At 41.4% G+C, this 14,836-nt stretch overlaps 1 protein-coding gene across 1 annotated transcript; it reads left to right on the forward strand.

Annotated features, from left to right (window-relative positions):
* The first annotated feature begins 1,984 nt into the window (after positions 1-1,984).
* pnpla4 (patatin-like phospholipase domain containing 4) lies at positions 1,985-5,164 on the forward strand. The gene is made up of 7 exons (XM_080493143.1): positions 1,985-2,064; positions 2,888-3,076; positions 3,155-3,249; positions 3,413-3,548; positions 3,649-3,714; positions 3,939-4,091; positions 4,384-5,164. The coding sequence occupies exons 2-7, from the start codon at positions 2,891-2,893 to the stop codon at positions 4,513-4,515; spliced, it is 768 nt and encodes a 255-aa protein (XP_080349269.1). The 5' UTR covers positions 1,985-2,064; positions 2,888-2,890; the 3' UTR covers positions 4,516-5,164.
* Positions 5,165-14,836: the final 9,672 nt, after the last annotated feature.

The following is a 14,836-nucleotide window of genomic DNA, read 5'->3' on the forward strand; positions in this document are numbered from 1 at the left end:
TCTCTCGTACTTCTACACTGAATAACTCCCAGCCCCTTTATCTGCAGGAATAATTAAATCACAGCTCAGTGCTGAAGCTTCTTGAGGTTTCCCCTCTCCCGGTTCTTCAACAATAATAAACTTTGTTCTTAAACTCTTTACAATTAAAAAAGAACAGCATTAAGAACCCATTAAGTGCGAGAGTCTCTCTCTCAAACTGAGAACTTTGGAACATTTGTTATGTTTTGATTGGTTCTACGTCTGACAGGAGGGTTCAGTAATCCTCTCAGCAAACCAGTCAGCAGAGGGCAACCCGATCTACTGAAGCTTGGTGTTTAATCTGACAGACACACAAAGTAACACACAGTGCTGCCTTCATGATTATTAGGCGTGTGTTCCAGATATTGAGAGGAGTTTATGTCTTCGTTTGAGTCCACTGAAGACTGATTCCACGTTCTCCTGCAGAAGACTGCAGTTACAGTGATTGCAAACAATATTTAGATGTGCGGGTACTGTAAAACACTCTGCACAGTATTTTTTTGTGGAAGTATTTCTGTTGAGTCAGCAGCTCCTGAAGCTGAACAAATGGTAAAATAATCTCCTCTCACGCTTTACTGCAGGTTCCTCTGCTCCCATAATATGTTGTTAAAGTAGCAGCACCACACAGAGCAGTTGCTCTACTCCACCTGTTTATTTCATCCTGGAAGATGCTTCACATTTGAGACTTGTTGAAAGGACTCTGCCTGCAAATCGCTGAGGTTCGGCGTTTGAGTGAGGTAGCTGATGATTGCTGTGCAGGGTAAAAGGTTTGTGAGGCGCGATTAACCAGCAGCAGCCTCCTGTCAGGAGAAACATGGCAGCTGATTAACATTCCTGACCTGCTGGAAAGTTTGGTCGTGTTTTGAAGCAGAGCTCAAGAGTGTTTTCCTTTTACCATTAAAAGCACCAAAATGTGGCTGCTCGCCTCTCATTCTGTCTGAAAAGTCGATAAATCAAAGAGCTCAGATCACCACGTCTTTCTCACCAAGCTCATTACTGTTGGTGGAGAATGATGTGCATTCAGATTTGTTATAAAACACGTCTTTTGACATCCATCCAAGCACATGGCTCAGCAGACAAAGGCTTTAACAGTTTATTGGAATTAAATAGAAAAGCTTGGCACACAAGCGTTTAATCCACAACAGAACATGAAGACTGACGTTCACTTCAACATAAACATCAGAAACAATGTGAGGCAGGAAACATGAATAAAGTCAACGTGGACAAGAACCTTTAACGTGAATAAAAACATGACCTTTGAAGGTGAACTCAAACTCTGAACACAAAAACAAAACTCAGAGCAAGAGCAGTAAATTAATGAAAACAAGCATGAAAAGTACACAAGCAGTGGAGTAGAAAAACTAAATAATAACAGAAAAGGACAATACAAGAACGCGGGGAACCACGAAGGAACCCTGCGGAGACCTTGAGATTTATCAAGAAAACATGAGGGCACACAGCAGGAGAGAATACAGAACACCAGTCACAGAATCTAATATATTAGGATTTTGATTGTATTTTGTTGGAAAACCTTTTTAAGAATGTGATCCATAACATACAAACATTTAATATTTAATCAGATTCATATAAGAGCATATGACAGATCACAGAAAATAACAATCATAGAATAGAATAGAATAGAAATACTTGGGAAATGGGATTTAAGTTGGTTCACAATAAACATAACCTGCAAAAAAGTATATAGATATATGAATAAAAAAAAATTATAGAAATAAAAACATGGTTTGTTTACATTAGTGATGCTTTATTAAAGGTTCACTTTTAGACTGAGTTATCTTTGCTAATTATTATTTAATATGTGCATTAAATTGGCGGAAAATAATCTAACTGAATCTTTGTAAACGCAGATTTAATTTCTGTGTTCAGGGTTGAATTTCCGTGGGGCATCCGGGAAGAGGTTTTATTTTGAAAATCTTGGACCGGATGTTTTGGTTGTTATGTTTCCGGTGTTCTCAGAGGTCAGTTGAGAAGCAGGATTCACCTCCGCGCTGTGTGTCGTGCCGCTGCCGCCCGCTGCGCGTGCAGGTAATGCACGGCACTCTCGCTCTCGTGACGCAGCGCTCATTGGCTCGCTTGTGTTGTTTAGCTTGGTTAGTTCGCTCGGTTTGGTTCAGTTTGGGTAATTAGCTCGCTTTGCTCCATTTAGGGCGAAAAAGTAGTTTAGGTTAGTTTAAAATCCTACAGGTTAACAATGTTTGCTGGATTTTCGAATTAACCGCATTTGTCTTCCGTGTTAATCACGTGATCCGAACGTCGTTTACCACGTCATCACGTCGAGCTCGTGGTGAATACAGACATATACAACTAGATAGAAACTGTAAGAGATTCACGTCACTAGATACATAGATTAATTAACAATAGACATACTACATATATGTACTTAGAGACATGGACATGTATATCTATCTATCTATGTGTATATCTATCATTATTGTTTTATTGTCATTATACAATGTATCATGAAAGTACCCATGACTTCTCCTTATATTTATACAAATATAAACAGAAAAATATGTACAGTAAAAAGCATTAAACGACATCTATAACTAAGTAAATAGGTAAATATAAGTAGACATTAATTGGATGTATCAGTGGAGCCGCCATGTTGGATGAGGACTCTCTTCTCCAGTACATTCACTTGTATTGATAAAGTTTTTACACAGTTGAGTTTATAAGCCATTTTCTTCTGCTTTGGTTTGTGACAGTAAACAGATTTTTTTCTTTTATGATCCAGTATGATTTAAAACATTAATATGTGACCTTTCATTCTCTTAATACTTCATTTAAGCAGTAACAGTGGTTATGAAGCTCTTGGACAGTCTTCCTCATGTGTCCTGTGACTATGCAGGCGATGAAGATGAGCGTCCTGAACTTGTCCTTCGCTGCCTGCGGCTTCATGGGGATCTACCACCTGGGTGCTGTGGAGGCCTTCCTCCGCCACGGGGAGCGGCTGCTGGGGTCCCTGGGAGGCTGCGCGGGGGCGTCGGCCGGGGCGCTGGTGGCCGCCGTGGTCGTCACGGCCCCCGAGAAGTTAGAGGTGAGCTGGCGTGTTCACCTCCTGGTTGACGATGTGGCTCCTCGGCTCCTCACCGCTTGGTTCTCCTCCCTCCTCCAGAACTGTAAAGACTTCACCCTCAGGTTTGCTCAAGGTGTGAGGCGGCAGCGCTTCGGGGCGGCGACGCCGGGATACGACTTCATGCTCGCGTTACGGTAACTTCTGCGGCGTTTACACTCTTCAGTCCTCACAGCTGGAGGTAAACACTGTGTGTGTGCGTGTGTGTGTGTGTGTGTGTGTGTGTGTGTGTGTGTGTGTGTGTGTGTGTGTGTGTGTGTGTGTGTGTGTGTGTGTGTGTGTGTGTGTGTGTGTGTGTAGGGAGGGGATTGAGGACATCCTTCCCAGTGAGGCTCACAGTCTAGCGTCCGGTCGCCTCTTCGTCTCCATCACTAATTCAGTGAGTGGACGGAACCAGCTGGTGTCCACGTTCACCTCCAGAGAGGAGCTCATACAGGTACACACACACACACACACACCCACACACACACACACACACACACACACACACCTCTAATTTATTGTCAGTGTTCAGTCAAGCGTGTGTTTGTTTTCAGGCTTTACTGGCCAGCAGCTTTGTTCCAGTTTATGCGGGATTCAAACCAGTGACCTTCAGAGGACAGGTACTGTACACTGCACACACACACACACACACACACACACACACACACACACACACACACACACACACACTGACCTTGAATCAGATGGTTTCCATGGTAACTGCTGATAATCATCTCCTGACGTGTGTGTGTGTGTGTGTGTGTGTGTGTGTGTGTGTGTGTGTGTGTGTGTGTGTGTGTGTGTGTGTGTGTGTGTGTGTGTGTGTGTGTGTGTGTGTGTGTAGCGGTGGGTGGACGGAGGTTTCACCGACAGCCTGCCGATCCTCCCCGGGGGTCGAACCGTCACCGTGTCTCCGTTCGCGGGGCGGCAGGACGTCTGTCCGCTGCACCGCGGCCGCTACGACGCCGAGCTCCGACTGGCCAACATGAACGTCATGGTGAGACTTTCCCCCGCCGCTTCTGCAGCTTCACCTCTTTTAACCTTCAGATCCGTTTGGGTCCTTCCTTCGCCTCCTGGCGTTTTGCTCTTTATTTGGATTCTGCCTGTTTTTGTTTTGTGAATTTGAACATTTTCTAGCGGTTTTTAGTTTTTCTGACCTTTTATTTTTTTTTAACCATTTTCCTCTTAATTTAGCTGTTTGACCTTTCTAAGTAGTCTTGACCCATTTCAGCCGGTTTCTCTGTGTTTTGCGCTGCGGCGCCGCCGCCGCCGTCTCCTCCCTCCTCCAGCTGTCGGTGGAGAACCTGAAGCGTCTGAACATGGCTCTGTTTCCTCCCTCCACCGGCGCCATGCGGAGCTTCTGTGAGGAGGGCTTCGGCGACGCCGTCCGGTTCCTGCGGCGAGAGGCCCGGATGAGCTGACGGGGGGCGTCCGGGTCTCGGGTCTGATCCGGCAAACTTTCATGTGTTTGGATATTTTTCCCGTTTTAGACGTTTTACTTTGTAAATATTTTATTTATTTTTTATTTTATTTTCCTGGTTTTTGCTGTTTTGATCATCAAAGCAGCTTTTAGGTGTCGATGTATGAATCTGTGTCTTCGTCCGTGAAGGGACACACACACACACACACACACACACACACACACACACACACACACACACACACTATCCCATCAGTTTTCCAGGGAGGCTTTTAATTTGCCCCAGCTGGAGGCAGAAGAAGCTTTGAAGGTTGGATTTCTTTTTTCCGGTCCTGCATCAGGAGACGCAGCTCCTTTGAGGTGCGCTCTCTCCACACACACACACACACACACACACACACACACACACACACACACACACACACACACACACACACGCACACACATACACACTGCGCCTCGGGCGGTCCCGTGCTCTCTGCGTTTCGCCTCGTGTGAAGGAGGGAAAACTTCGTGTTCACAACGTTTCAGGAGGACAGACGGACCTTCAGATGTTCCGCTTCGCTGCAAAGAAGCCATGAAATATCACAGTGGACTTGAAAAGAGTTCTTAGAATCCATTCAGCGTAATAAAGAGAGTGTTTTTCTGTCAAAGTGTTTTTTTCTCTCAGATGAAACAAATTCATTGAAACACAGAACCTTGACGTCAATTTCTTATTTAAATCCACGGTGACTAAAGCACATTTTAAACTGTGGAGGACAAATACTGACAAGGAAATTAAAAGAAGATGTTGACTTGGGGTACGTATCGTTGGCAGAACGGCAGCAGGTAACGTGGATTGGACAAACACTCAGGACAACTTTCAGAATAAAATGTGTGTTTTATCTGGAGGAATTCAGGTTATATATTCGGATGTGTACATCAATATCAATGAATCATCAATTATAAGTTTTAAGAGTAACAGCAGAATTGTATGTCTGTTAATCATTCTGAACAGAAGAAATACAAAAACTAAGAAATGTGTAGAGTACAAAAAATATCTTTGAAGTACTGTTGCAGGACCCTAATTGTAAGTATGACTGATATAGAAAATCCTGAAGTAAATAGAGAATAAAAAATTCAAGTGTTTGATTAAAAGAAAAGTAATTTTTTTTAATGATATAAAATATGGTAGATGATATAAATATTGTAAGTTTAAAGCTGAATAACGAAATACAGTATGTGAGGATGTTTAATAGGTCAAAGTTTAAAACAATACAGACTTTAGACAGGAAGTAGAAGAAAACGTCTCCACCTTGTTACTTTTCTATAAAATGGCTTCACAGTAGCACTGGATGTTAAAATATACAAAATAATATACTTCAGGTAAAGCTCAGGAACAGTATCTGTTATTTAACGATTTGACAAAACACTCGTGAAGTTTTCAGTTGTGGCCACCAGAGGGCGACTGTCCACTCACCAATGACAAAAAGACGGAAAGGAAAGCAAATGATGGAGATTTCAGCGAAATTATCTTAGAAAAATGAAGTAATAATAAATGTTTACTGGATCATCTCCATGAAGAACACTGTAAAGTTAATCCGGGAAGTTTGATTATCGTCTATCTCTTTCCAGGTTTACAATGCGGTAGTAGTTACTACTTTTGACCACCAGAGGGCATACTTTTATTCTCAATGGACAGCGCCTCCTGTTCTAACGCCCTCTTGTGGACAGATGCCGGAATTACAACAGCGGTCCAGATTGTCACCAGGTTGCTCTGCAGAGAAGACTGTAGTGAATCTTCTGCTCTTCACCGTGATGAAGAGTGTCCACCGTCACCAGAGGAGGAAGAGGACGTGAGAGAGGAACCTCTGCGTCTGCAGGTGATTAAATCAAACCCACTAATTGGTCCAATCAGGACAGGACGGGCTGAACCAAAACATCAGGGGGTGTTTGAGACATTAATTCACCAAACATTCTGATATAATTAAAGAAAAAAAATGCAATATCTTAAATATATACATCTATAAAATATCTTAGTCGTACCCTGCAATAGTTCCTTAAATATATATATATTTATAAAACCAAACATGTGACTGTTTTAACTCCACCAAACTACAAACTCCCAACGTCCAGAAACCTCCTCAAACTCCAGGTTTCACTCTGTAAACACCACAACATTCATATTAACTTCATTCTTGGATCAGATGCGTTTGTTTGGGTGTGATTGTGTGTGTATATGTGTCAGAAGGTCTCTACCCCGCCCACTCCTGCGGACACAGTGAGGAAAACAAACGCACCTTAAACACTCTTTCAACTTCATCCTGTCCAGAAGTTATTCTGAGGCTCAAATCAAGTCTGGAATTAATTTAAAACAGATCCTCAAACTGGACAAAGTGCTTCATTGTGTGTACTTGTTGTACTTGACAGTAATTAATTGTAAATATAACCAAATTGACCAGATTTGACCCTTTTTAAAGTGTTTTTATTCTGATTTTAAACCTCTATTATTTCAATATTTCTCTCCACGTTTCATGATGTTTTCATTCACTTATATGAATGTATTTAGTCGTACATTTATTTATTCTTATTTATTTATTTATCATAACAATTTCACTGTGACTTAAATGTATGGGGGGAAAAATAAACTACTTGACGCATGAAAAAGTGATCTGGAAAAATACTTTGATGTAATGATGAATACATGTGGCAACGGAGAATAAAGCAAAAACAAATGTCGAGGTGCAACGATTTCAGAAATGGAGAAATATTGCAGAAATATTCTGCTTTGCTGTTCTCCACTCAAAGCATGAAAAGCTGCAGCAGTGTGTGAGGTTGTGTAGCTCACACAGTCAGGATGGTGCTTAGTACTTGTGGTGTAGTGGTTTGGTCTGGGTTCCTCACTGTGGAGGACTCAGACAGGCGGAGGTTCGATTCATCCAGTACCAGGCCACTTCCCCAAGTGGGGGGAGTTGGATATCAGGGTGTTAAAGTCTTTGATGTGCCAAATTTTGATGGTCAAAACTATAACCGAAGACTTAAATACGCCAGGAGAAGTGTTCTCTGTATCCAGGTACTTGTGGCGTAGCGGTTTGTTCTGGGTTCCTCACTGCGGAGGACTCAGACAGATGGAGGTTCGAATTCTCCAGTACCAGGACACTTCCCCAAGGGGGGGGGGGAGTTGGATAGCAGGAATTGGAATGGTCGGTCAGGGTGGATGGTTGGTCAGGTTGGATGGGTCCAGGTGAGGTCGTTTAGGTAGGGGTGGGAGAGAGAGAGAGGGAGGGGGAAAAGGGGTGGTGTTGGATAGCAGGGATTGGGATGGTTCCATGTGAGGTAGGGTAGAGGGAAAAAGCACTGTTGACTTTTTTTTCCCTCTCCTCTCCTCTCGCTTCCTCCTACTTACATACCCTACAAATTTCAGCATTTCTGACCCATTTCCATCATCATCCCAATTTTCATAGTTTCACCATTTTTGGTAAGTCTATAGCCTTACTATCATTTCTGACCCATTTCTGACCCATTTCCAACATCATCCCATTTTTCATATTTTCACAATTTTTGGTAAGTCTATAGCCTTACCATCATTTCTGATCCATTTCTGACCCATTTCCAACATCATCCCATTTTTCATATTTTCACAATTTTTGGTAAGTCTATAGCCTTACTATCATTTCTGACCCATTTCTGACCCATTTCCATCATCATCCCAATTTGGCTAAATTTGTACAAATTTCACAATTTTTGGTAAGTCTATAACCTTACCATCCTTTCTGACCCATTTCTATCATCATCCCATTTTTTCATATTTTCACATTTTTGGTAAGTCTATAGCCTTACCATCACTCTGTCCCTCTGCATTTAAAGGTTGGTGCAGAAATATTCTGCTTTGCTGTTCTCCACTCAAAACATGAAAAGCTGTAATGAAGAGCAGCAGTGTGTGAGGATGTGTAGCTCACACAGTCAGGATGGCGCTTCGTGTTTGAGAGGTCACGGTTCAAGTCTTTGATGTGCCAAATTTTGATGGTCAAAAGTAAAATCGAAGACTTAAATACACCAGGAGAAGTGTTCTGTGTATCCAGGTGCTTGTGGCATAGTGGTTTGTTCTGGGTTCCTCGCTTTGGAGGACTCAGACAGGCGGAGGTTCGATTCCTCCAGTACCAGGACACTTCCCCAAGTGGGTGGTGTTAGATAGCAGGGTGGTCAAGTCTTTGATGCGCCAAATTTTAATGGTCAAAAGTAAAATCGAAGACTTAAATACGCCAGGAGAAGTGTTCTCTGTATCCAGGTACTCGTGGCATAGCGGTTTGGTCTGGGTTCCTCGCTTCGGAGGACTCAGACAGACGGAGGTTCAAATCCCTCCAGTACCAGGACACTTCCCCAAGTGGGGGGTGTTGGATAGCAGGAATTGGAATGGTCGGTCAGGTTGGTCAGAGTGGATGGGTCGGAAGAAGAGGAGGAGGAGGAGGAGGAGGAGGAGGAGGAGGAGGAGGAGGAGGAGGAGGAAGAAGAAGGGGGGGAAAAAAAAAAAAATGCTGGCAAAGTTTTTATAAACACATAAAAAAAAAAGCACCTTTTTCATTTTCTTTCCCCCCCTCCTGCTTACCACCCTTTTCCCTCCTCCTGCCACCGCCCACATGCTCCCATGCTCCCATGCTCCCATTGGCTTCTTGCACACTCCCATTAGCTTCTCGGACACTCCCATTGGCTTCTCACACACTCCCATTAGCTTCTCGGACACTCCCATTGGCTTCTCGCACGCTCCCATTGACTTCTCAGACACTCCCATTGGCTTCTCGCACACTCCCATTGGCTTCCCGCATCTCTGAGTCTTCTGGTCATCAGTAACCACCGTGAGGTGGACTCGAACCACCGCCCGTCCACCAGCACCGAAGCGTGGAAGACAGTCTTAAACCACTTGACCACCGTGTCTTCTTCTTTGCTCACTTCTCCTGGCGCTTTTGTCTTTTATTTTCGACAGGTTGCACTTTGAAAATGGTAAAGTTTGAACCATCAACCCTTTGCTTGATAGTCACACTCTTATCTCAAACAATAAAGAGACATAAGTTCGTCAAGTGGAATTGAACCCACGTCCTGCTGCATCAAAGAGCAGCGTCCTTCCTCACTGAGCTAAACAGGATGGTGTCATCGGTCTCACCGATCTATGGATATAGAAACACATCAAATAGAACTTTTGGAATCAGGGTGCTCCCTGACCAGAACTTGAACCACTGACACTTTATGACAATGAGAGAGGTGCTTCTCACTGAGCTAAACATCAGACAGGTGTCCCTCTGGACACTTCAGCCTTTGTCCTTAGTGGTTGAAGAAAAATGACCAAAGACCAACGACCTTGGTGTGGGAGACTGAGGTTCACCTTCTGTAATCCCGGGTCCCTAAAGCTAGGGTTAGGGTTAGGTTCAGTTACTGGTCTGAAGGAACTGGTCTGGAAGACCAGGAACTAAATGTAGGAACTGAACAGGCCAGGAACTGAATCTAAGCGGAACCCTACCTATAGGCTATGGCCTTACCATCATTTCTGACCCATTTCCATCTTCATCCCAATTTTTCACATTTTGGCCAATTATGGAGTTAGAAGTTTGTGGTGGGTGGGTCCAGGTGAGGTAGGGTAGGGGAGTACAGGGAAAGAGAGGGAGGGAGAGAGGGAGGGGAAAAAGGGCTGGCAAATAATATTATTTACAACCCTTTTTTTGTGATTTTAAAAAAATTACTATTGTCTTTTTTTTTTTGCCTCCCCTCTCCCATCCCACTCATCTACCCTCTACTGTCTTGTCCTTTTACCCCAACCCTTTGGCTTCCCACACACCCCCTTTGGCTTCCCACACACCCCCTTTGGCTTCCCACACGCCCCCTTCGGCTTCCCACACGCCCCCTTCGGCTTCCCACACGCCCCCTTCGGCTTCCCACACGCCCCCTTCGGCTTCCCACACGCCCCCTTTGGCTTCCCACACACCCCCTTCGGCTTCCCACACGCCCCCTTTGGCTTCCCACACACCCCCATCAAGCCCTCTGAGTCTTCTGGTGATCAGGAACCACCGTGAGGAGGACTCGAACCGCCACCTGTCCACCGGCACCGAAGTGCTTAAACCACTTGCCCACCGTGTCTTCGTCTTCACTCACTTCTCCTGGCGCTTTTGTCTTTTATTTTCTACAGGTTGCACTTTGAAAATGGTAAAGTTTGAACCATCAACCCTTCGCTTGTTGTGTAAGTTTAGTGACAGCAGTGCTGTCCACTGAGCTATCACTCTGTCTCAGGGACACATGGACGGGTTCAGCTCTATAGTCACACTCTTATCTCAAACAATAAAGAGACATAAGTTCTTCAAGTGGAACAGAACCCACGTCCTGCTGCACCAGGAGCAGCGTCCTTCCTCACCAAGCTAAGCAGGATGGTCTCATAAAACAATTCCAGAAAGAGACATATAACGTCCACGATCTGAACTCCGTTACAACCTTAAACACCTTTCTATGGATATAGAAACACATCGAATAGAACTTTTGGAATTTGTGTTTATAAAAAAATTACCATTGTCTTTTTATTGGCCACCCCTCTCCCCTCTCCCTCCCCTGTCTCCATCCAACTTACCCTCTCCTCTCCTATTTTTGGTAAGTCTATAGCCTCAACATCATTTCTGACCCATTTCCATCATCATCCCATTTTTTCAAATTTTCACATTTTTTGGTAAGTCTATAGCCTTACCATCATTTCTGACCCATTTCCATCATAATCCCAATTTGGCTAAATTTGTACAAATTTCAGCATTTTTGGTAAGTCTATAGCCTTACCATCATTTCTGACCCATTTCCATCAACATCCCAATTTTTCATATTTTTGCTTTTTCGGTAAGTCTATAGCCTTACCATCATTTCTGACCCATTTCCATCATCATCCCATTTTTTCAAATTTTCACATTTTTTGGGAAGTCTATAGCCTTACCATCATTTCTGACCAATTTCCATCATCATCCCAATTTTTCATATTTTCGCATTTTTTGGGAAGTTATAGCCTTACCATCATTTCTGAGCCATTTCCATCAACATCCCAATTTTTCATATTTTTGCTTTTTCGGTAAGTTATAGCCTTACCATCATTTCTGACCAATTTCCATCATCATCCCAATTTGGCTAAATTTGTACAAATTTCATAATTTTTGGTAAGTCTATAGCCTTACCATCATTTCTGACCCATTTCCATCATAATCCCAATTTGGCTAAATTTGTACAAATTTCAGCATTTTTGGTAAGTCTATAGCCTTACCATCATTTCTGACCCATTTCCATCATCATCCCAATTTTTCATATTTTTGCTTTTTCGGTAAGTCTATAGCCTTACCATCATTTCTGAGCCATTTCCATCATCATCCCAATTTTTCATATTTTCAGCATTTTTGGTAAGTCTATAGCCTTACCATCATTTCTGACCCATTTCCAACATCATCCCAATTTTTCATATTTTCGCATTTTTTGGTAATGATGGTAAGGCTATAGCCTTACCATCATTTCTGACCCATCATTTCCATCATCATCCCAATTTTTCATATTTTCAGCATTTTTGGTAAGTCTATAGCCTTACCATCATTTCTGACCCATTTCCATCATCATCCCAATTTTTCATATTTTCGCATTTTTTGGTAAGTCTATAGCCTTACCATCATTTCTGACCCATTTCCAACATCATCCCAATTTTTCATATTTTCGCATTTTTTGGTAATGATGGTAAGGCTATAGCCTTACCATCATTTCTGACCCATCATTTCCATCATCATCCCAATTTTTCATATTTTCAGCATTTTTGGTAAGTCTATAGCCTTACCATCATTTCTGACCCATTTCCATCATCATCCCAATTTTTCATATTTTTGCTTTTTCGGTAAGTCTATAGCCTTACCATCATTTCTGACCCATTTCCATCATCATCCCAATTTTTCATATTTTCGCATTTTTTTGGTAAGTCGCCTTACCATCATTTCTGACCCATTTCCAACATCATCCCAATTTTTCATATTTTCGCATTTTTTGGTAAGTCTATAGCCTTACCATCATTTCTGACCCATTTCCATCATCATCCCAATTTTTCATATTTTCGCATTTTTTGGTAGGTCTATAGCCTTACCATAATTTCTGACCCATTTCCATCATCATCCCATTTTATTCATTTTTTCACATTTTTTGTTAAGTCTATAGCCTTACCATCATTTCTGAGCCATTTCCATCAACATCCCAATTTTTCATATTTTTGCTTTTTCGGTAAGTCTATGGCCTTACCATCATTTCTGACCCATTTCCTTCATCATCCTAATTTTTTCATATTTTCAGCATTTTTGGTAAGTTATAGCCTTACCATAATTTCTGACCAATTTCCATCATCATCCCATTTTTTCAAATTTTCACATTTTTTGGTAAGTCAATAGCCTTACCATCATTTCTGAGCCATTTCCATCAACATCCCAATTTTTCATATTTTTGCTTTTTCGGTAAGTCTATAGCCTTACCATCATTTCTGACCCATTTCCATCATCATCCCAATTTTTCATATTTTCGCATTTTTTGGTAGGTCTATAGCCTTACCATTATTTCTGACCCATTTCCATCATCATCCCATTTTATTCATTTTTTCACATTTTTTGTTAAGTCTATAGCCTTACCATCATTTCTGAGCCATTTCCATCAACATCCCAATTTTTCATATTTTTGCTTTTTCGGTAAGTCTATGGCCTTACCATCATTTCTGACCCATTTCCTTCATCATCCTAATTTTTTCATATTTTCAGCATTTTTGGTAAGTTATAGCCTTACCATCATTTCTGACCCATTTCCATCATCATCCCAATTTTTCATATTTTCGCATTTTTTGGGAAGTTATAGCCTTACCATCATTTCTGAGCCATTTCCATCATCATCCCAATTCTTCATATTTTTGCTTTTTTGGTAAGTCTATAGCCTTACCATCATTTCTGAGCCATTTCCATCATCATCCCAATTCTTCATATTTTTGCTTTTTTGGTAAGTCTATAGCCTTACCATCATTTCTGAGCCATTTCCATCAACATCCCAATTTTTCATATTTTTGCTTTTTCGGTAAGTCTATAGCCTTACCATCATTTCTGACCCATTTCCATCATCATCCCATTTTATTAATTTTTTCACATTTTTTGGTAAGTCTATAGCCTTACCATCATTTCTGACCCATTTCCATCATAATCCCAATTTGGCTAAATTTGTACAAATTTCAGCATTTTTGGTTAGTCTATAGCCTTACCATCATTTCTGAGCCATTTCCATCAACATCCCAATTTTTCATATTTTTGCTTTTTCGGTAAGTCTATAGCCCTACTATCATTTCTGACCCATTTCCATCATCATCCCAATTCTTCATATTTTTGCTTTTTTGGTAAGTCTATAGCCTTACCATCATTTCTGAGCCATTTCCATCAACATCCCAATTTTTCATATTTTTGCTTTTTCGGTAAGTCTATGGCCTTACCATCATTTCTGACCCATTTCCTTCATCATCCTAATTTTTTCATATTTTCAGCATTTTTGGTAAGTTATAGCCTTACCATCATTTCTGACCCATTTCCATCATCATCCCAATTTTTCATATTTTCGCATTTTTTGGGAAGTTATAGCCTTACCATCATTTCTGAGCCATTTCCATCATCATCCCAATTCTTCATATTTTTGCTTTTTTGGTAAGTCTATAGCCTTACCATCATTTCTGAGCCATTTCCATCATCATCCCAATTCTTCATATTTTTGCTTTTTTGGTAAGTCTATAGCCTTACCATCATTTCTGAGCCATTTCCATCAACATCCCAATTTTTCATATTTTTGCTTTTTTGGTAAGTCTATAGCCTTACCATCATTTCTGAGCCATTTCCATCAACATCCCAATTTTTCATATTTTTGCTTTTTTGGTAAGTCTATAGCCTTACCATCATTTCTGACCCATTTCCATCATCATCCCATTTTATTAATTTTTTCACATTTTTTGGTAAGTCTATAGCCTTACCATCATTTCTGACCCATTTCCATCATAATCCCAATTTGGCTAAATTTGTACAAATTTCAGCATTTTTGGTTAGTCTATAGCCTTACCATCATTTCTGAGCCATTTCCATCAACATCCCAATTTTTCATATTTTCACATTTTTTGGTAAGTCTATAGCCTTTCCATCATTTCTGACCCATTTCCATCAACATCCCAATTTTTCATATTTTTGCTTTTTCGGTAAGTCTATAGCCCTATTATCATTTCTGACCCATTTCCATCATCATCCCAATTCTTCATATTTTTGCTTTTTTGGTAAGTCTATAGCCTT

The sequence above is a fragment of the Lipophrys pholis genome, assembly GCF_963383615.2.
Source record: "Lipophrys pholis genome assembly, chromosome: 23".
NCBI lineage: Eukaryota > Metazoa > Chordata > Actinopteri > Blenniiformes > Blenniidae > Lipophrys > Lipophrys pholis.